This window comes from Pelodiscus sinensis, chromosome 29 (genome assembly GCF_052426305.1).
Source record: "Pelodiscus sinensis isolate ZL-2025 chromosome 29, ASM5242630v1, whole genome shotgun sequence".
Lineage (NCBI taxonomy): Eukaryota > Metazoa > Chordata > Testudines > Trionychidae > Pelodiscus > Pelodiscus sinensis.
In genome coordinates this window covers 1,005,517-1,021,133 of record NC_143080.1, presented here as the reverse complement: position 1 = coordinate 1,021,133, position 15,617 = coordinate 1,005,517, and the positions used below count along the sequence as shown (strand labels likewise).

Genomic DNA, 15,617 nt, shown 5'->3' with positions numbered 1-15,617 from the left:
TTCCAGGTTCTCATTACTCACTTCCACCCACTCAACTTGTATTTAAAAAGCATTCACAAGTAGGTTCTCATTTCATGTACTTTTCTTATATTGATAATCTGAACAGAGAACTTCCATTACTCAATCTAAATGTGCTTTACAAAGGCGAGTAAATATCCTTATTTTAGGAATATCCCTATTGTAGGAAACCATGTGATTCTCTCAAAGTCAGTTGCAGAAAACAAACCAAGTCTCAGAATGATCCCTAGCTCTAGCCAATGCTGCTTTCCCTAACACAGTACTTGGTAAGGATTCAAATTACTTCCCTTTTAAAAACAGCATGCCAAGTGCCAACATTATGTAGTGAATATCCAGGGCACAGGATAGTCGATACAAAAGACATGATATGCTATGGAAATAATGCACTTACAGGAGAAATGTCTAAAAATGTTAATCATCCCCATTGTTAATCAGTCCCAGGAACCTGCAACATCCACAAATATAGAACTTCAGTTTAAACCTGAATCAGCATCAGCCATTTGAACACTATGTTCTTGTGGATAGAGCCAAAGCCACTCTCTGCTCAGGTTGAGGATCTGGATAGAATAAAGAGACTGTAGCTGCAAGTTTCATCAGCTGTTTACACTAAGATGTGGCACTTTCTACCCATCCCTTCAGGAAAGCAGCTGATATGGTTCCGATTTAAATCTGAAACGAACTCTGAAGCTGAGAATGGAGGTTCTAGCCAAGATCACAGGAGTTTTTAATCCCTATGCTGGTGGGATCATTGTCAGTTTGTTCTCCATCTTGCCAAGTTGATAATAGCACACTTTGTAGGGTTTGCATTCTCTTTACAAACATTAAGCAACCCTACTAACCATTCCTGTAAGGGAAAGTACCTTGTTTCCTTTTTAAAGATGGGAAATTCAAGGCAAATAATTGGAGACCCCTGTAGAGTTATGTCACCATAACCAAGCCAGTGCCAGATGATAAATACAGATTAAGTATTTTATCACCGATCGCTGCCATGTTATCTAGCCACTAGAAATAAGCTAAGTATCAGAGGGGTCGCCGTGTTAGTCTGAATCTGCAAAAGCGATGAGGAGTCCTGTGGCACCTTATAGACTAACTGAAGTGTAGGAGCATAAGCTTTCATGGGCAAAGACCCACTTCACATGCATCTGACGAGTGGGTCTTTGCCCACGAAAGCTTATGCTCCTACACTTCAGTGAGTCTCTAAGGTGCCACAGGACTCCTCGCCGCTTTTGCAGAAATAAGCTACTTTCCCAGCATTACAAACCAGCTCACCTACAACTCTGTAGAACACCGTGCAAAACTCAACCTAAGCAAGCAGAGTAGAAGCCTCCGCATCCAACCTTCCGGCTAGAACTTGGGTCAACGGCGGCGGCGCTTTGCATCGCCCTGCAGGCCCGAGGGGAAGGGCTCTGCTGCCGCCTCTCGTGCACGGCTCGGCAAACGGAGCCCGCGCTGCCCGGGCTGGATTCAGCCCCACGCCCTGCGCCGCGGCCCGAAGGAAACGTCGCCCCTTGGCAAAAGCAGCGAGGAGCCCCCGGGACTCAGACCCGGCTCCCGCAGGCCCCGCCTGACCCCGGCGCGGCCCGGCTACGGGGGGGCGGGACCCCGGGCACGTGGCAGGGGGGGCGCGGACGGGCCCCCGCGGACACAGCTGGGTGGGGGGAGGGGCGGGGTCTGTCGAGCGGCGGGGCCCCCCCTCACCTGCCCCTCCCCCCCCCAGTACCTGCCCCCCCCTCACCTGCCCCTCCCCCCAGTACCTGCCCGGCCGCCGTCTCCGCCCGCCCCGCGCCGCGGCTGCAGCTGGAAGGGGACCGTGGCCCGCAGCGGCTGCAGCCCCCCCGCGCCGCCCCGGCAGCAGGAGGCCCCGGCCGCCCCCGCCATCGCCGGCCCCGCTCCGCCCGCGCGAACCAGCGCACCCCGCCTCGCGCGGCCACTTATCAGCGCTTCGGGGGCCGGCCGGCCCGACGCACCCCGCTGCCATTGGGCCGCGCCGCCGGCCGGCCCCGCCCCCGGCCAATGGCAGCCGGGCATTGGCTGCGAGGGCGGAGACCGGCGGAACGTCCCGCCCCTTGCGCACGGCCCAATCAGGAGAGAGGAAGAAATGATAACATCCCGCTCTCCGCCTATCCGCGCCGGAAAACACTTAAAGCAGCACCAGATTGGCTACCCGCCCTCCCCAGCGACCAATCCCAAACAGCGATGCCTACGGAAGGCCCGCCTCTGTTCCGAATCCAATCGGAATCTCTATAGAGCGTCCCGCCCCTCACGGCAGGCGCCAATCAGAAACGCAGCACATGTTGCCCAGTAAGCAATCAAGAACGTAGGCGATACTAAGGCCCCGCCCCCAGCCCGTGCAGCGCCAGGTGAGTCTGTAGCGTCGGGTCCCAGCCCCGGGCTCGTGCAGGGCTGAGCAGCAGCACGAGGGCAAACCACCCCTACAGCGTGCACAGCCAGGGATGATCAGCGGGGTGGGGGCTCCTGGCTTTCCTGCAGTCGAACAGCACTTCCTCAGCTGCATTAGTTCATGTACCACCACCTTAAAAAGTGTGGACAGAGGGACCAGCAAGGGCTGCGAGCTCCTGAGAGGAGTGAGAGTTTAATCACTGGTCATTTATGGCAGGACAAAGTAACAGATCTGCCAAACTGCACCCCTCACAAAAAGTTTTGGGTCTGTCTGCAAAGTAATGTAAAAGGTTTGAGCACATTTGATGCTACATGTAGTGGATTATCTTCTCTAAGTATTTAATAGAAACACCATCTGATTAGGAATTTGGGGGTATTAGACTTCTATTTTTAGTGCAACAAAATCTTTACTTGCAGTGATCCTCTTTTACAAAGAAAACATTTCATTATAAGAAGGTTGCAGTTAAAACAATCCTTTATTAGTAGTTCTTGCATGACCTTGAATAAGGAACAAAGATTGGCATAGGAAAAAGTTAATTCTGGAGTACTGTACTTTATTCACAGTACAGTTATAGCAAGCATCCCCATATACTTCCCTGCCTGTGAGCCTCACTGCCTAGCTGTCAGAAAGTACTGTCAGTCATTGCTAGGTCAAGTCTGAACACTTTGACTTAGGCTTTCATTTCTTCTACAAAGCCTCTAAATCACTCGTTCCCCAGCTACTGAGTTACCACAAAACGAAAGAGGGAAGGGTAGCTTAACAGGTTCCACTGTTAGCATGCTATTCTTAGGGGTCTTTAAAAATGAAACAAGTCTCATCAAACAATTAGAAATAACTAAATCCATTTTTCTTAATATTCCATATAACATATTGTACTTCATAGAGAAAATGCTTCAAGGAGAGCATGTTTTATACTGCTAGCACTGTGATGGAGCTGGAGAAACAACACAGTGCTGGAAGGTCCTGAACATATAGGCTGTGTCTACACTGGGCCACTTATTCCGGAAAATCAGCTGCTTTTCCGGAATAAGCTGCGAGCTGTCTACACTGGCCCTTGAATTTCCGGAAAAGCAACAATGCTCTACTGTACAAAATCAGCCGCTATTCCGGAAAAACTATTCTGCTCCCGCTCGGGCATAAGTCCTTATTCCAGAACACTGTTCCGGAAAAGGGCCAGTGTAGACAGCCCAGTAGTCCTTTCCGGAAAAAAGCCCCGATCGTGAAAATGGCGATCGGGGCTCTTTTCCGGAAAAGTGTGTCTACATTGGCCACAGACGCTTTTCCGGAAAAAGGGCTTGGCCGGAAAAGCAGCCTGCCAATGTAGACGCTCCTTTTCCGGAAAAACTGAAAACGGAATAGTATTCCGTTTTAAGCAGTTCCAGAAATTCATGCCAGTGTAGACGTAGCCATATTGTTTGATAATTAAGTAAAAGCTGTCCCAACATCAGAAATTCTAGAATAAAAGCTATCAAGGTGGGGTAGGAAAGTATTGTCTGCTAAGGAAAATATTTGAAAATTTTAGGCTATTACGTAGAAGCAGGTGATGGGTTGTTTAAAAGATACTACTTATAGGGAAAATAATTATGCAAGAACAGAAATTAAAAGGACACCCTTTCAGTCGCCTCTCAAGCAATTCTAATTGCCCTAATAATGACTGGTAAAGTAGAGAGGAGGCGGGAGTATACTAAAATACTGCTGTAGAATTTCATAACTGCATGAAATCTGCTTGGAAGAGGGTATTTTTGTATCCACTTAGGGTAACATGGTTTTTAACTGAATGGTCCATTAATAATAAACTTATGCCATCATCCATGTCAAATAACTTAGCTATTTCTAATACCAATTTCCTGAAGCGCTTACAGTATTTTCTTTGAATTGATGTGATTTGTGTGAAGAAGGCTGGACTCTTGGTGACTACAAAGCTGTTTATGAACAAATCAGTAATGAAAATACTTAGCAATTATAGTTTCAAAGCTGTGTATAAATATTTATCGTTCCAATCTCCGAGAGACACTTTCAAGGTTCTCTAACTGCAAAAGAAAAGGTAATACTTAAACCAGGAAGGAGTTTAAATGACTTGCTTGTGACCATGCAAGTTAGCAGGCAGGATTAGAACTCAGGATTCCTAATGGCTGACCTCATGTTCAGGCCATTGACCTGCAATGCATTTCAGCCTTTGAAGTGTAAGGCTGGGATTTTAAAAAGCACCCAGTTTTAGCCAAACTCTGTTCCCATTCTAGTCAGTGAAATGTGCATTCTCTGTCTTTAAACTAGCAAAAATGGATAAGGAGAGAGTTTTATTTATAACTCGAGGGATTAAAGCTTTTGCCTTCTTCCAGGTGAAATCCAGGAGTGTTCTCTCAGTGTAGCTCCTCCCTCAAATTTTTTTTAGATGTGGTGGGTTAATAACAAGGGAAAGAAAGAAAATAAAGCAGAAAAGCCAATACACTTCTGTAAATTTATTCAGCTACCACCATGATAAACACAAGTCAGAAACGCACGATAGGCAAAACCATGTTGGTTTAAGTGATAGATTAGGGTTTGTCTACATTAGCAATTTTTGCACTAGTAGATAGCACCTCTGCCTTGGGGCTTTGCAGCAGTGCAGATGCCAGCATATGGTAGGGCTTGCACTACTAGTGCAATGTTAACTGATTTTTAACATCCCTAACTGAACAGTTGTTTAATCTATAAGAATTCATGAGATTACTCTACTATTCTGTAGTCCCTGGGGATGAGTCTAGCAGTCCGTGCGCTCTGGCCCCACTCCAAATAAGCCTCCTGCCACTCTGTGCTGCTGTCTCTGGGGTGTCAGATGAGAACTAGTTTAAAAACCGTGGGATGGCAGCAGCCTGTCTGGGATGGAGCTGAACTCCCAAACCCAGCATGAGCTGGACCTGAGCTAGGCTGTCAGCTTGCCTGGCTCCTAATACACTTTAAATGCAGAGCTGCAGGGGGTAGGTCCTGGACCTGGCGCAGGCTGGGCTGCTGGCCAGCTTGCTTTAAAAAAAAAAAATATATATACTGCCAAGGGGGGGTGGGGAGAAATGCGTATAGTTTATACCATTAACAATCTTTTGCTTACTGGTTAATCGACTACACTATTACATCCCTATGCAACATGTGCTGCTTTCAAACCAGAGTAACTCATGCTTATGCTAAGTATACAAGCCTTTAGTGATGATGTTCTGTACATTCAGGATTTGAGTCCCAGTCCGGGTTTTAGGGTCTAATCCAGCTCCTGTTGCCAAAAGTTATCAGACCCTTTTTCTCTAGATCCCAATTTTCCAATCTGCAATCCCCTCAACTCAAATGGACTTTAATGGCTGCAATCTGTATTTCTGGGAGATACTGTGCTACTTCCTAATTAGATGCCTAAGAATGCATATACAGGCAGTCCCCGGGTTACGTACAAGATAGGGACTGTAGGTTTGTTCTTAAGTTGAATCTGTATGTAAGTCGGAACTCCAGATTCAGCCGCTGCTGGACAGTTTCAACAGTGGCTGAATCTGGACGCCAGTTCTGACTTACATACAGATTCAACTTAAGAACCCCAGGCATCCCCAAGTCAGCTGCTGCTGAAACTGATCAGCGGCTGATTCCAGGAAGCCCGGGGCAGGGGCTTCCTGTAGTCAGCCACTGGTCATTTTCAGCAGCTGCTGACTAGGGGACACCTGGGGCAGAGCTGCTGGGGTGCTGCTGGGTTGGTCCAGTGGCATCCAGAGCGGCGCTACGGGACCAACCGGCAGCGCCCCAGCTGCTGTACCACAGGCGTCCGGAGCAAAGCCGCGGAGCACGGGGGCAGCGGGACAGCCCAGACGCGCCGTGGCTGTTCTGCTGCCCTCCGGCTCCGTGGCTTTGCTCTGCTTTGCTCCCCGTCCCCCTGGTCTGCAGACCAGGGGGACGGGGAGCAAAGCGGCGGAACACGCGGGCAGCGGGACAGCCCAGACGCGCCGTGGCTATCCTGCTGCCCTCGGGCTCCGCGGCTTTGCTCTGCTCTGCTCCCCGTCCCCCAGGTCTGCAGACCAGGGAGAGGGGGAGCAGAGTAGAGCAGAGTAGAGCAGAGCGGCGGAACGCGCAGCCAGCTGACAGCCCAGACGCGTCTGGGCTGTCAACTGGCCGCGTGCTCCGCTCTGCTTCTCCCCCCCCCCATGGTTTGCAGACCAGGGGGAGGGGAAGCAGAGCGGAGCAGAGCAGAGCGGCAGAACGCGTGGCCAGCTGACAGCCCAGACGCATCTGGGCTGTCAGCTGGCCGCGTGCTCCGCTCTGCTCCCCCTCCCCCTGGTCGGCAGAGGGGGGGGGGGGGAGCAGAGCGGAGCCCGCGGCCAGCTGACAGCCCAGACACGTCTGGGCTGTCAGCTGGCCGCGCGTTCCGCCGCCGCTTTGCTTCCTCTCCCTGGTCTGATCGAGACCAGGGAGAGGAAGTGCCCCGTTCGTAACTGCGGATCCGACATAAGTCGGATCCGCGTAACTCGGGGACTGCCTGTACTGAAATGGCTCTAAATAAATGATGGAGCAGGTTCCAAAGACTGTCCCATCCAGTGCCCCAGTCCCTCTCTGAAGGGAAATCACTGTAGTACAGGGCTTTATTAATAATGGAGGGATTAAACATTAGGAGAAAAAACAGGAACATTAGGCTGCCTGTACAAAATAAGAGAAAATCCAAGAGGATCCAGTATGTCAGTCCATCATGTGAATACATGGTGATAATACACATAGGTCAAATCCTACTAAATAAAAAGAGACTTCAAGGTTAGGCCCCATATTATTAATATATTTTATTTTGCTATCACCTACCTGCCACAGCATTCCAAACACCTCAAAATCTACCGTTTTAAAAGAAATCACACAAAAGTCAAAAATCACATGAAATATTTAAAAGCTGTATCACAGGAACATGACGAAAGCGCTTAAATGCACTGGGTCAAATTCAGACCTAGTTTTAACTGTCAACTGCAGTGGATGAATTTGGTTCCATTCTGCTTTATACTCCCAGCTTACTCTCTTTGGATCCTCTAAGAAAAGACAGAGACAAATACACACAGGAAGTTAAGCTACATTTTAAATACATTCAATCATCATTAATGATTTGGATGAACCTCGCAAATGCCAGGAAATGCAGATGCCCCACCCCTTAATGACCATGTACAGGGGTACTACCAGAGCCAGGCAGTGAACAAACTAACACACTATTGGTACCACAAGGCAGGTTAATTACTTTATACAGTCATAGGTCAGATATGCAACACTTACATATAGTCTTGGTTTTGTGCCTGGTGCATCTTTTCTGACAAACTCTGTGTACTGCAAAACACCATCAAATGATGGCATGACAGCTTCGGCATGGGTTCTTCTGTATTTGGAGAGTTTAAGTGGAACCCTGAATATTTTAAAATAGGGAATAAGGAATTGAGACAAACAGCACATCAGCATAAACTTCTTATTAATTATACTTGATAGTTTCTTTCTCTGCTGTTAGCCTCACTTATTGTTTTAAGATTATTCATATACGCCTTCACACCAGTTTTCTACAATTTACACCATTTACAGTAATAGCTGAAATTAGCTAACTTCAAGAGTTTGGGGATATCATTTTCTTTGAAAAGACTCTATTCAGCACAAAAGTAAGTCCCAATCCTGCAAATCAGATCCATGGACAGACTTCCTGTACTCACAGGTAAATTTAAAAGGTCTGCATGGATGCAAGGGTCTGCCCACAGAAATCAGAATGCAGAAGTGATATTTAGAATGGTATTTTATTTCTGCACAACACTTGTCTGCTTCTATTCCCCTCCTTACCTCTTCCACTCAAGTAGGCCAGAGTTTTAAAGAGAACTCAGAATTCATCAGAGCCAAATTTTCACCGCTGCCCTGGATTTTGCTATATAGACTACATGCATTTCCCCCTTGCCAGTAAATGTTTTATCAGGCTGGTCAGCAGTATGGCTCAGTCCTGGTTCATGTGGCTGTGGCTCTGCATTTAAAGTGTATTAGGAGCCAGGCAGCCCAGCTCAGTTCTGACTCATGCTGGGTCTGGGAGCTCAGACCCACGTCCCCGCCCCTCGCCTCTGTATCAGTGGCAGCAGCCAGGGTATGTCTACACTACCACCCTAGTTCGAACTAGGGAGAGGTGGTTTGTTACAGAGGCACCAATGTGGAATGGCAAGGGGCTCCTCAGGAGTGAGGCCAGAGCACACTGGCTGCTGGCCCCATCGCCGGGGGACTACAGAATAGTCAAGTAACCGATAAGAATTCATGAGGTTAATCAACTGTTCAATTAATCAATATTTAACATCCTTAATCACAGCGTGAGCGATTGTGTGCTGAAAATCTAGCCCTCCAATAAGGCTGAACATGTGGAAATCTCCTGAGACATTTTGAAAATATGACTCCTAGAACTAATATACTTTCCATTTCTTCATCCCTTCAAGTGCAAGGACTTTCTTTGTCCTTTGCTTCTCCCACAATCTCAAAGAGCCTTTGACTATCTGTCTCACTCCTCCAATTTCCAATCATCATTTGAGAGCATCTCTTCTGCTCTTGCTTTCATTTGAACTTCATAGCTATATTGACTCATTTTATATAAAGCTACTAAAATATTTTTGTGTCCTAGTCTGAACTGAAAGGTATGGGATCAACCTTCAAGCTAGCAGCCAATTTGTTACAAACACTTTCCCTGCCTGTCCCACCCTGGGATCAGATTATGCCTTATGGTTTCAGATATAATTTTTCTGCTTCCCAATGGGTGCAAACAGGAGGGGATGGTTCATGAGCAGAGAGACGGGTGTGGTATACATATCTCATGCAGACGCAGCAGAAACTGGGAAGCTATGGCTTAACTAGATAAGAGAAGAGGGGAAAGAAGTGAAGTAGCAAAGTAGCCAGCGCTCCACTGCAGCCTTTCTGGAGGCAAGAAAATTTGATCTGTGGGTCGTGAATAGTTGAACTTCATTAGCAGATATCACAACAGAATAATGTTCCACAGCCTCTTCCTTGGTCTACCTAGTCACAAGGCTGACTGCTTTCATTTGCACGGGGAACACTCTGAACATCAGACTCTTGCATTGAACATAAACATCCTGTTATTTCAAGAAGAACTCTCTACAGAGAGTATGCATGTGTGCTTTGCAATACTTCAAGTTAATGAAGGAATGAGAGACACACAGAATGACTAATTAAACCACACATGAAATATCAGCTACAATTTTGTTACTAAAGTTTTTAAAATAAAAATATATCCACCCACTGCTATCCCTCTAAAACCTATGAGTCCAATCACTCCTAACTACGGGTATTATAGAATCAGACACTGTATGGGAGCTCAGATACCCTAGGCCTAGCCTCTCCTAGCACTTCATACTATAAAGAAAAGATGCAAGAGTACTGATTGTGTGGGAGCTCACATCTAGGCAGGAATGATTTAGGATCTCCATCGGCGGAAGTTCAAATCTGCCACCTTTTTGCTGTATTTGTAAAACAACTACCACTATGGGGTTGTGGTCCATCATTGAGGTTTGTAGGGGCTAGAGTAAACACAAGATAATTCATAGATAATAATACTCTCCTGTCCTCTCCTAGAGAGGACATACTATTGACCTTATTCACTGCACCATTATCTTGAAGGCAGAGGAAAAATTATATTACATATTCCTAAATGGCTCTTTTCTGCTGTATGCCGTTTCTACAGGTACTCCTCAGTTCATTGGAGATCTCAGTACCATAACTTCCTGTTATAGAGTCCAGAGCCTTTGTCAGACCACACAGAATCCTGGTCCACACCTCCAAAACATGAGTATGAAATTGAAAAAAAAAAAAAAAGTTAGAAATGGTCTCATCTGAGTTGTTTCTGCTTCTTTTGTACACAAAGCCCTTTAAGAGCAAACCATTGGCCCTGGAAATAACTACACTTTACTATCAAGTTCCATAGGGAATAGTGTTAAAGAACTGAAGATGCATGTAAGTCCGCTGGGAGTGCCAAGATACAAGAAAGAATGGAGCAGGAGCTGACGAGGGCATGTGGGTAAGAGAACAGCTCCATAATAAGACTACAGTGAAGAATGGAATTGAGAATGCTGAACAGAGGCCAACTGTGACTTGCATTCTCTTGTCACACATTTTGACTGGTAGCTTTATCCTTCTATTAATCCCTTATCATTTAATCATTCCACACCTTGTGAAAGCTCAATCTCACCTTTAAAACAGTTTTCAATTTGTGTCCAGTTGTAGAAATTATCATACTTCATGCCACTTCAGCACTGGCTTTTTTGCCCTGTCGTTTCACTCTGGCAGAATAGATGTAATACAGATGTGTCCCAGGACTTGAGGTAACCAGATCATGTGTTATAAATACAGCTGAGGTATTTGCAGACTGCAGAGGGGATGCAGTTTAATTTTGCTACTTTCAGGGGAAGCACTACCCCAGGATAGTTTCCCAATCTGATCCAGCCACCCAACCTCCCCCCCCCCCCCCAAAAAAAAAGCCCAAACAAAAAAAACACCACACACACAAAACTTGTTTCTTCCTCTCCTAGCTTCTGAGGCCTGGTCTTCACTTTAAAAAGTTAGGCTGTGCTGCTACAGCACTCAGGGATGGAAAAATCCACACCCTTGGGCACTGTAGCTACAATGAGCTAATCCCCAGTGTAGATGCAGTTAGGATGATGGAAGGCAGTTTCCTTTGACCTAGCTACTATCACTCAAGGAAATGAAGTTCCTACAGTAACAGAAAAAAATCCTTCCATCACTGTAAAGAGAGATTATACTATGAGATTATAGTGACACAGCCATAGTGCCTTACACATAAGGGTCTCCTGGAGCCATGATTTACCTTTTTTCCATCAACACCCTATGACATGTAAGGCTTTTAAGGCAGAGCTCCCCAAGAAGAGAAAAGACCTGGAAGGAAGGAAGGATGGTTAGGAAAGGGATTGAGATGATCATTAACAAGGCTGATAGTTGCAGTACTTGGCATCTTCCTAAAGCCAGGGGGTTGCAAATTACCTCATAATGGGAAAACAACTTGCTATTATCCATCAAGAGGGCGACAGCTATATTAAAATCTCTCCTCAATCTGATTGACCATCCCAGGATTGAAGTTCTGTCTCTATTGTCATAGGAGCCAACATCTACATGTTGTGCATTTTGGACAACATGTAGCCCTCTTCGAAGGCTGCTGTACTTCCAGAAGTCACTGCCACAGCTGAGTATGGCAGAGGCAAAGCAGTTATGTTTCTGATGTGCTAGATCCTGGAGGCTGCACCTAAATATAGCTAAGCAATGCAGTCATTTCTCATAAGAATGCTGTGCTATGAAACAGCAGCAGACATGATGCAGTCTTATTGTAAGTGCTGAAGGGCCATAGGTTAAGAACCCAAGTTTTGTATCTCTTGGTTTCTATTAATCCTGATGTTTCTTTAACCTTCCAATCCTTAACAGTCAAGAAGCAGAACTAATCTACTGCAGAGATCTCATACAGTCAGCCAACTGCCATTCCCCCAATTTTTCTTTTTGAAGAACCCCAGAATGCCAGCTACTTCATCAGGAAGAGCAAATGCTGCATCAGAATCTATCGAATCTGTCTGATGGTATCTGAGGCAAAGTGCTGATCTAGTCAATATTGTCTCAAAGAAAGCACCCAGTCTGTTCAGCACTATGTTCAGTATTTATAGTCCATATGTGTAGGAGTGTCTGTTTGTGTGTAACAGGTTTGTCTCCTCTCATTGCTCTGAGTCACACCCTAAAAAAAACAACTCAACATTTCCCCCTCCTTGACTCTGAGTTGGCCAGCTTCACTTGAGGGACTGACAAGCAATCTCAGACAGAACAGATCCAGCTAAAGTACCACCCTTCTTGTCTAGCACAGAAGTCCTGAGTGAGATTAAGTAAATTCCTTGTTGTTTACTATAGGTGGGAGGGAGACAAATCATAGTTTAATGTCTTGATCTGCTGAGCATAGAAGTGCAACTTCAAAGTTCATGGTTCTGTATGAACCAGGATTTTTCCTTCAGTGTCCTTGAACAGAATTCTTCTCACCCACTGTAAATTATTACATAAAATGGCTACCTGCCTACCAGCTCCATCTTCCAAAGATGGCTGCTTTTCTCTAGTTTGTACATTCACATGGTTTGAAATGAAAACCTCTATAGAATGTAAAACAGTATTACTGATGTCATTTTTTAAAATTAGAGACTTTGACAGATTATTCACCACACACCTAAGATACTTCAGTCTGATCTGGCTCATGTTGAATTTAGAGGAACCTTTGCCGTTAAGCCCTAATAAAAATGAGGTATTCTGAAACAGGTAATACACAACGTAGTACATGTTATTACATAGCAGAAAGGAAAAGAGTTAATTTAAGACAGTGGTGGGCAAGATATGGCCCATAGGCCGAATCCAGCCTGCTAAGCTGCCAGATCCAGTCTGTGAACTGTTCTGCCAGGGCCCTCAAGGTCAGGGCGAGGGGGAGACAGCTTTGTGCACTGCCACTGCTCCCAGCAAAATCTCTCAGCTCCCATTGGCCAGTTTCCAGCCAATAGGAGCTAAGAATTGTACTGGGCACAGGTGCAGCATGCAAAGCATCACCCCCTCAACCCTACTTGGGTGGCCAAACCAGAGAGCCACGAGGAACAGTCCGCCACTTTGAGCGGTCTGGGGCTGCTGGCAGTCAGGGAGCCTGTCTCAGCATCCTACAGGACTGCTGACCAGGTGCCACCTAGGCAAGCACCTCCCTACCAGTGCCTGCCTCTGGTACTACATCCCCTCCCTATACTCACTCCCTGCCCCAGGTCACCACTTAAATCCTCTGCACCCCACTCTTCTCCAGGTCACAACACCCTCCCATACCCTCCCCAACCCAGAATCCTCTCCTGCACCCATACTCTCTCCTGGAACCTGTACCCATTCCCCTGCCCCAGATGACAACTCCCTCCTTCAACCAACCAAACTCCCTCTCCTGCACCCCAGTCCCATACTCTGAGCTCCCTTCTGCATCCATCCTCTGTCCCAGATACCCCCCCCCCCATAGAAAAGCATGGCATTTGACCACTTACCAAAATCTTGGAGTAGCCCCCCCCCCCATCAAAAATTATTGCCCACTGCAGATTTAAGAGGAATCAATGTCAAACATTGCCAATTCAATAAGGGCAGCCTGTAAATGAATAAAGAATGCATCAGTGAGAAGAAGCCGGTCAAGTACTGTTGAATCAATGCCAGATGATGCATGGATTCAGAAAATAGAGGGCCTGGTTAAGGAAAAAAGTGAGGAATGCTATCCAGAGGATGAACAAGACACTAACCCAACCCAACCCGCGCCCCCCTCCACCCCCCACCTTTAGGTTCTGTTCTATGTTCTGCCACTGAATCAGAGAGAAAGTTACTGCACAATAAAATGGATACAAAAAATGACACTACCTCAGAGGCTTAACTAATGCTTTTAAAAATGCTTTGATATCCCCATGTTAGTAGTCACACAATAACGGCTTACTTAGGAGAATGAATTAAAGACAGTGTGAATAAGCATTATATTCCTGGAGTGTGCGTTTGTGGGGAGGGGAGAACATGGCTTCTGAACTAGACCCTCTGTAATAAGAGCTCTATGGACCAGTTGCAATCCACAGAGCATTAGCTGGTGGCCTGCAGACAGCTGGCTGGCCACTTGGTATTGAATTGCTTTGTTTCCAACTACTAAATTGCATTAGAATAAGTTAAACATGCATTAAATATTTTCCTAATGTTACTTTTCCCATGTAAACTGCTATATTTGGCAGGGGAGTGCTGTTTGATCACAGAGGCAAAGTAGTTCTAAGGACAGTTTTTCTATTAAGATGAGTTTCTCATTTTGAAAGAGCTTAAGACACCATGAATCAGGAAACAGATTACATAGAGATCTGAATATAGGAAGAAAAAGCAGATGCTGAAGGAAAACAACCCATTTGACTCGGTGTAACAGTCTAGGAGTTCCCATGGAAAGCAGGTTGAGGGTTGTGTTTTAGTATGAATAAACTGAAGACAGGAGTTTTCAGAGGAACTTTGAATTCAAGCAGGCATTCTGAATTCTCTCCTAAGGCAGCCATCTTGTTGAACAGGGATTCTGGCAGAGCACAAGCCCACTGGCAAGGAACTGTCATCTTGTTTCCCCATATGCTTTGTAAATAGTTTGACATAGGACATGTTATTGGCCCAACTCACCACTGCACTGGTGTAATGCATGGTAAAGTGGGCACACAACGTAAGCAGCCTTATTTGGTAACATTTTACACATACTGGTCAAGCAAAAGGCACAGAATAATGAAGAACTGGGGTCACTGTTTCAATACTGCAAACCAGATTCTGCCACCAGTTCACCCACTGACTCCAGGGAAATTGACCAGCTGTAACCAAGGGCATAATCATAAGCTTTTCTTCTTATTTTGGTGAAATTATTATCCAGATTGGTAAGAAACTAAGTCTGTGCTACTCATTATCCATATTGCCTTGCTCAATTTTAGGGGAAAATGACTGCCCACAGGACAGGGTCAGAAATGCCAAATGGGATAAACATGTTCATCGCCCTTCTCACATGTGTCAAGAGTTTCATTCCTGGTGATAAATGTTTCTTACCCATGTGAATGTTTGGACCATAGATCTTAATAAAATGAGCAGAGTTTTCCTTTAAGGAAGTGTGCAGAGGACTTGAATGATTGGGAAGCAAGTCATTAACATCAGTGCCAGGCAGTTGGAGAGCACTGCCTAGACTGGAAGGAATGTATTAAAGGAACAGATCACGAATTCTAAAGCAGCCAAGAGACTACAAAACACCCAAAGTCGGTGGGGGTGGAGTAGGAAAGGCATAAAACATCTGGCCCATCATGAAGAGTTTTGATTCTGCTTAGCAAAACATTACTTGTATTACGGGCCTACTCAAATTCAGTTATAACGCAAGAATCTGAGGTGCAGGGGGGGAAGAACCAGGAAACCTAGCTGCATGCAGCGTTCGTTGAGTGAAAACTTTGCTTTGCTGAAAGTGGAAAAGACCGAATGGCTTTCCGTTCATACTAGAAGTCAGTTAGGCCAAACTGGCCTGGACCTTGTTCCTGGATGCCAGAAAATGCTGGCTCCAAAGAACTGCCTGAATGCCAGAGCCACAGCAGAAAAAGTGATTGCAAGGGTTCTGTTGGAGTTTCCTGCAGTATCTTTGTCTACTAAAAACTATTTGTGC

The 15,617-nt window shown here is 46.0% G+C and overlaps 1 protein-coding gene across 5 annotated transcripts in view; it reads right to left on the bottom strand.

Moving 5' to 3' along the window:
• Nucleotides 1-15,617, bottom strand: part of FAM117A (family with sequence similarity 117 member A) — a 57,811-nt gene that overhangs the window by 29,392 nt on the left and 12,802 nt on the right. For 2 of the 5 annotated variants that reach the window (XM_089773979.1, XM_089773978.1), the window contains exon 3: nt 7,673-10,701. The exons of 1 other annotated variant lie outside the window; for it this stretch is intronic. Coding sequence is in view for 1 of the 4 variants with exons in the window: in XM_075911320.2 (XP_075767435.2) it covers nt 1,773-1,896 (124 nt within the window). In the remaining 3 variants the exon portion in view is untranslated. Of the gene's footprint in view, nt 1-1,287; nt 1,586-1,772; nt 1,934-7,672; nt 10,702-15,617 lie in introns of those variants that run through there. 2 more of the 5 variants (XM_075911320.2, XM_089773980.1) reach the window with 2 other exon arrangements.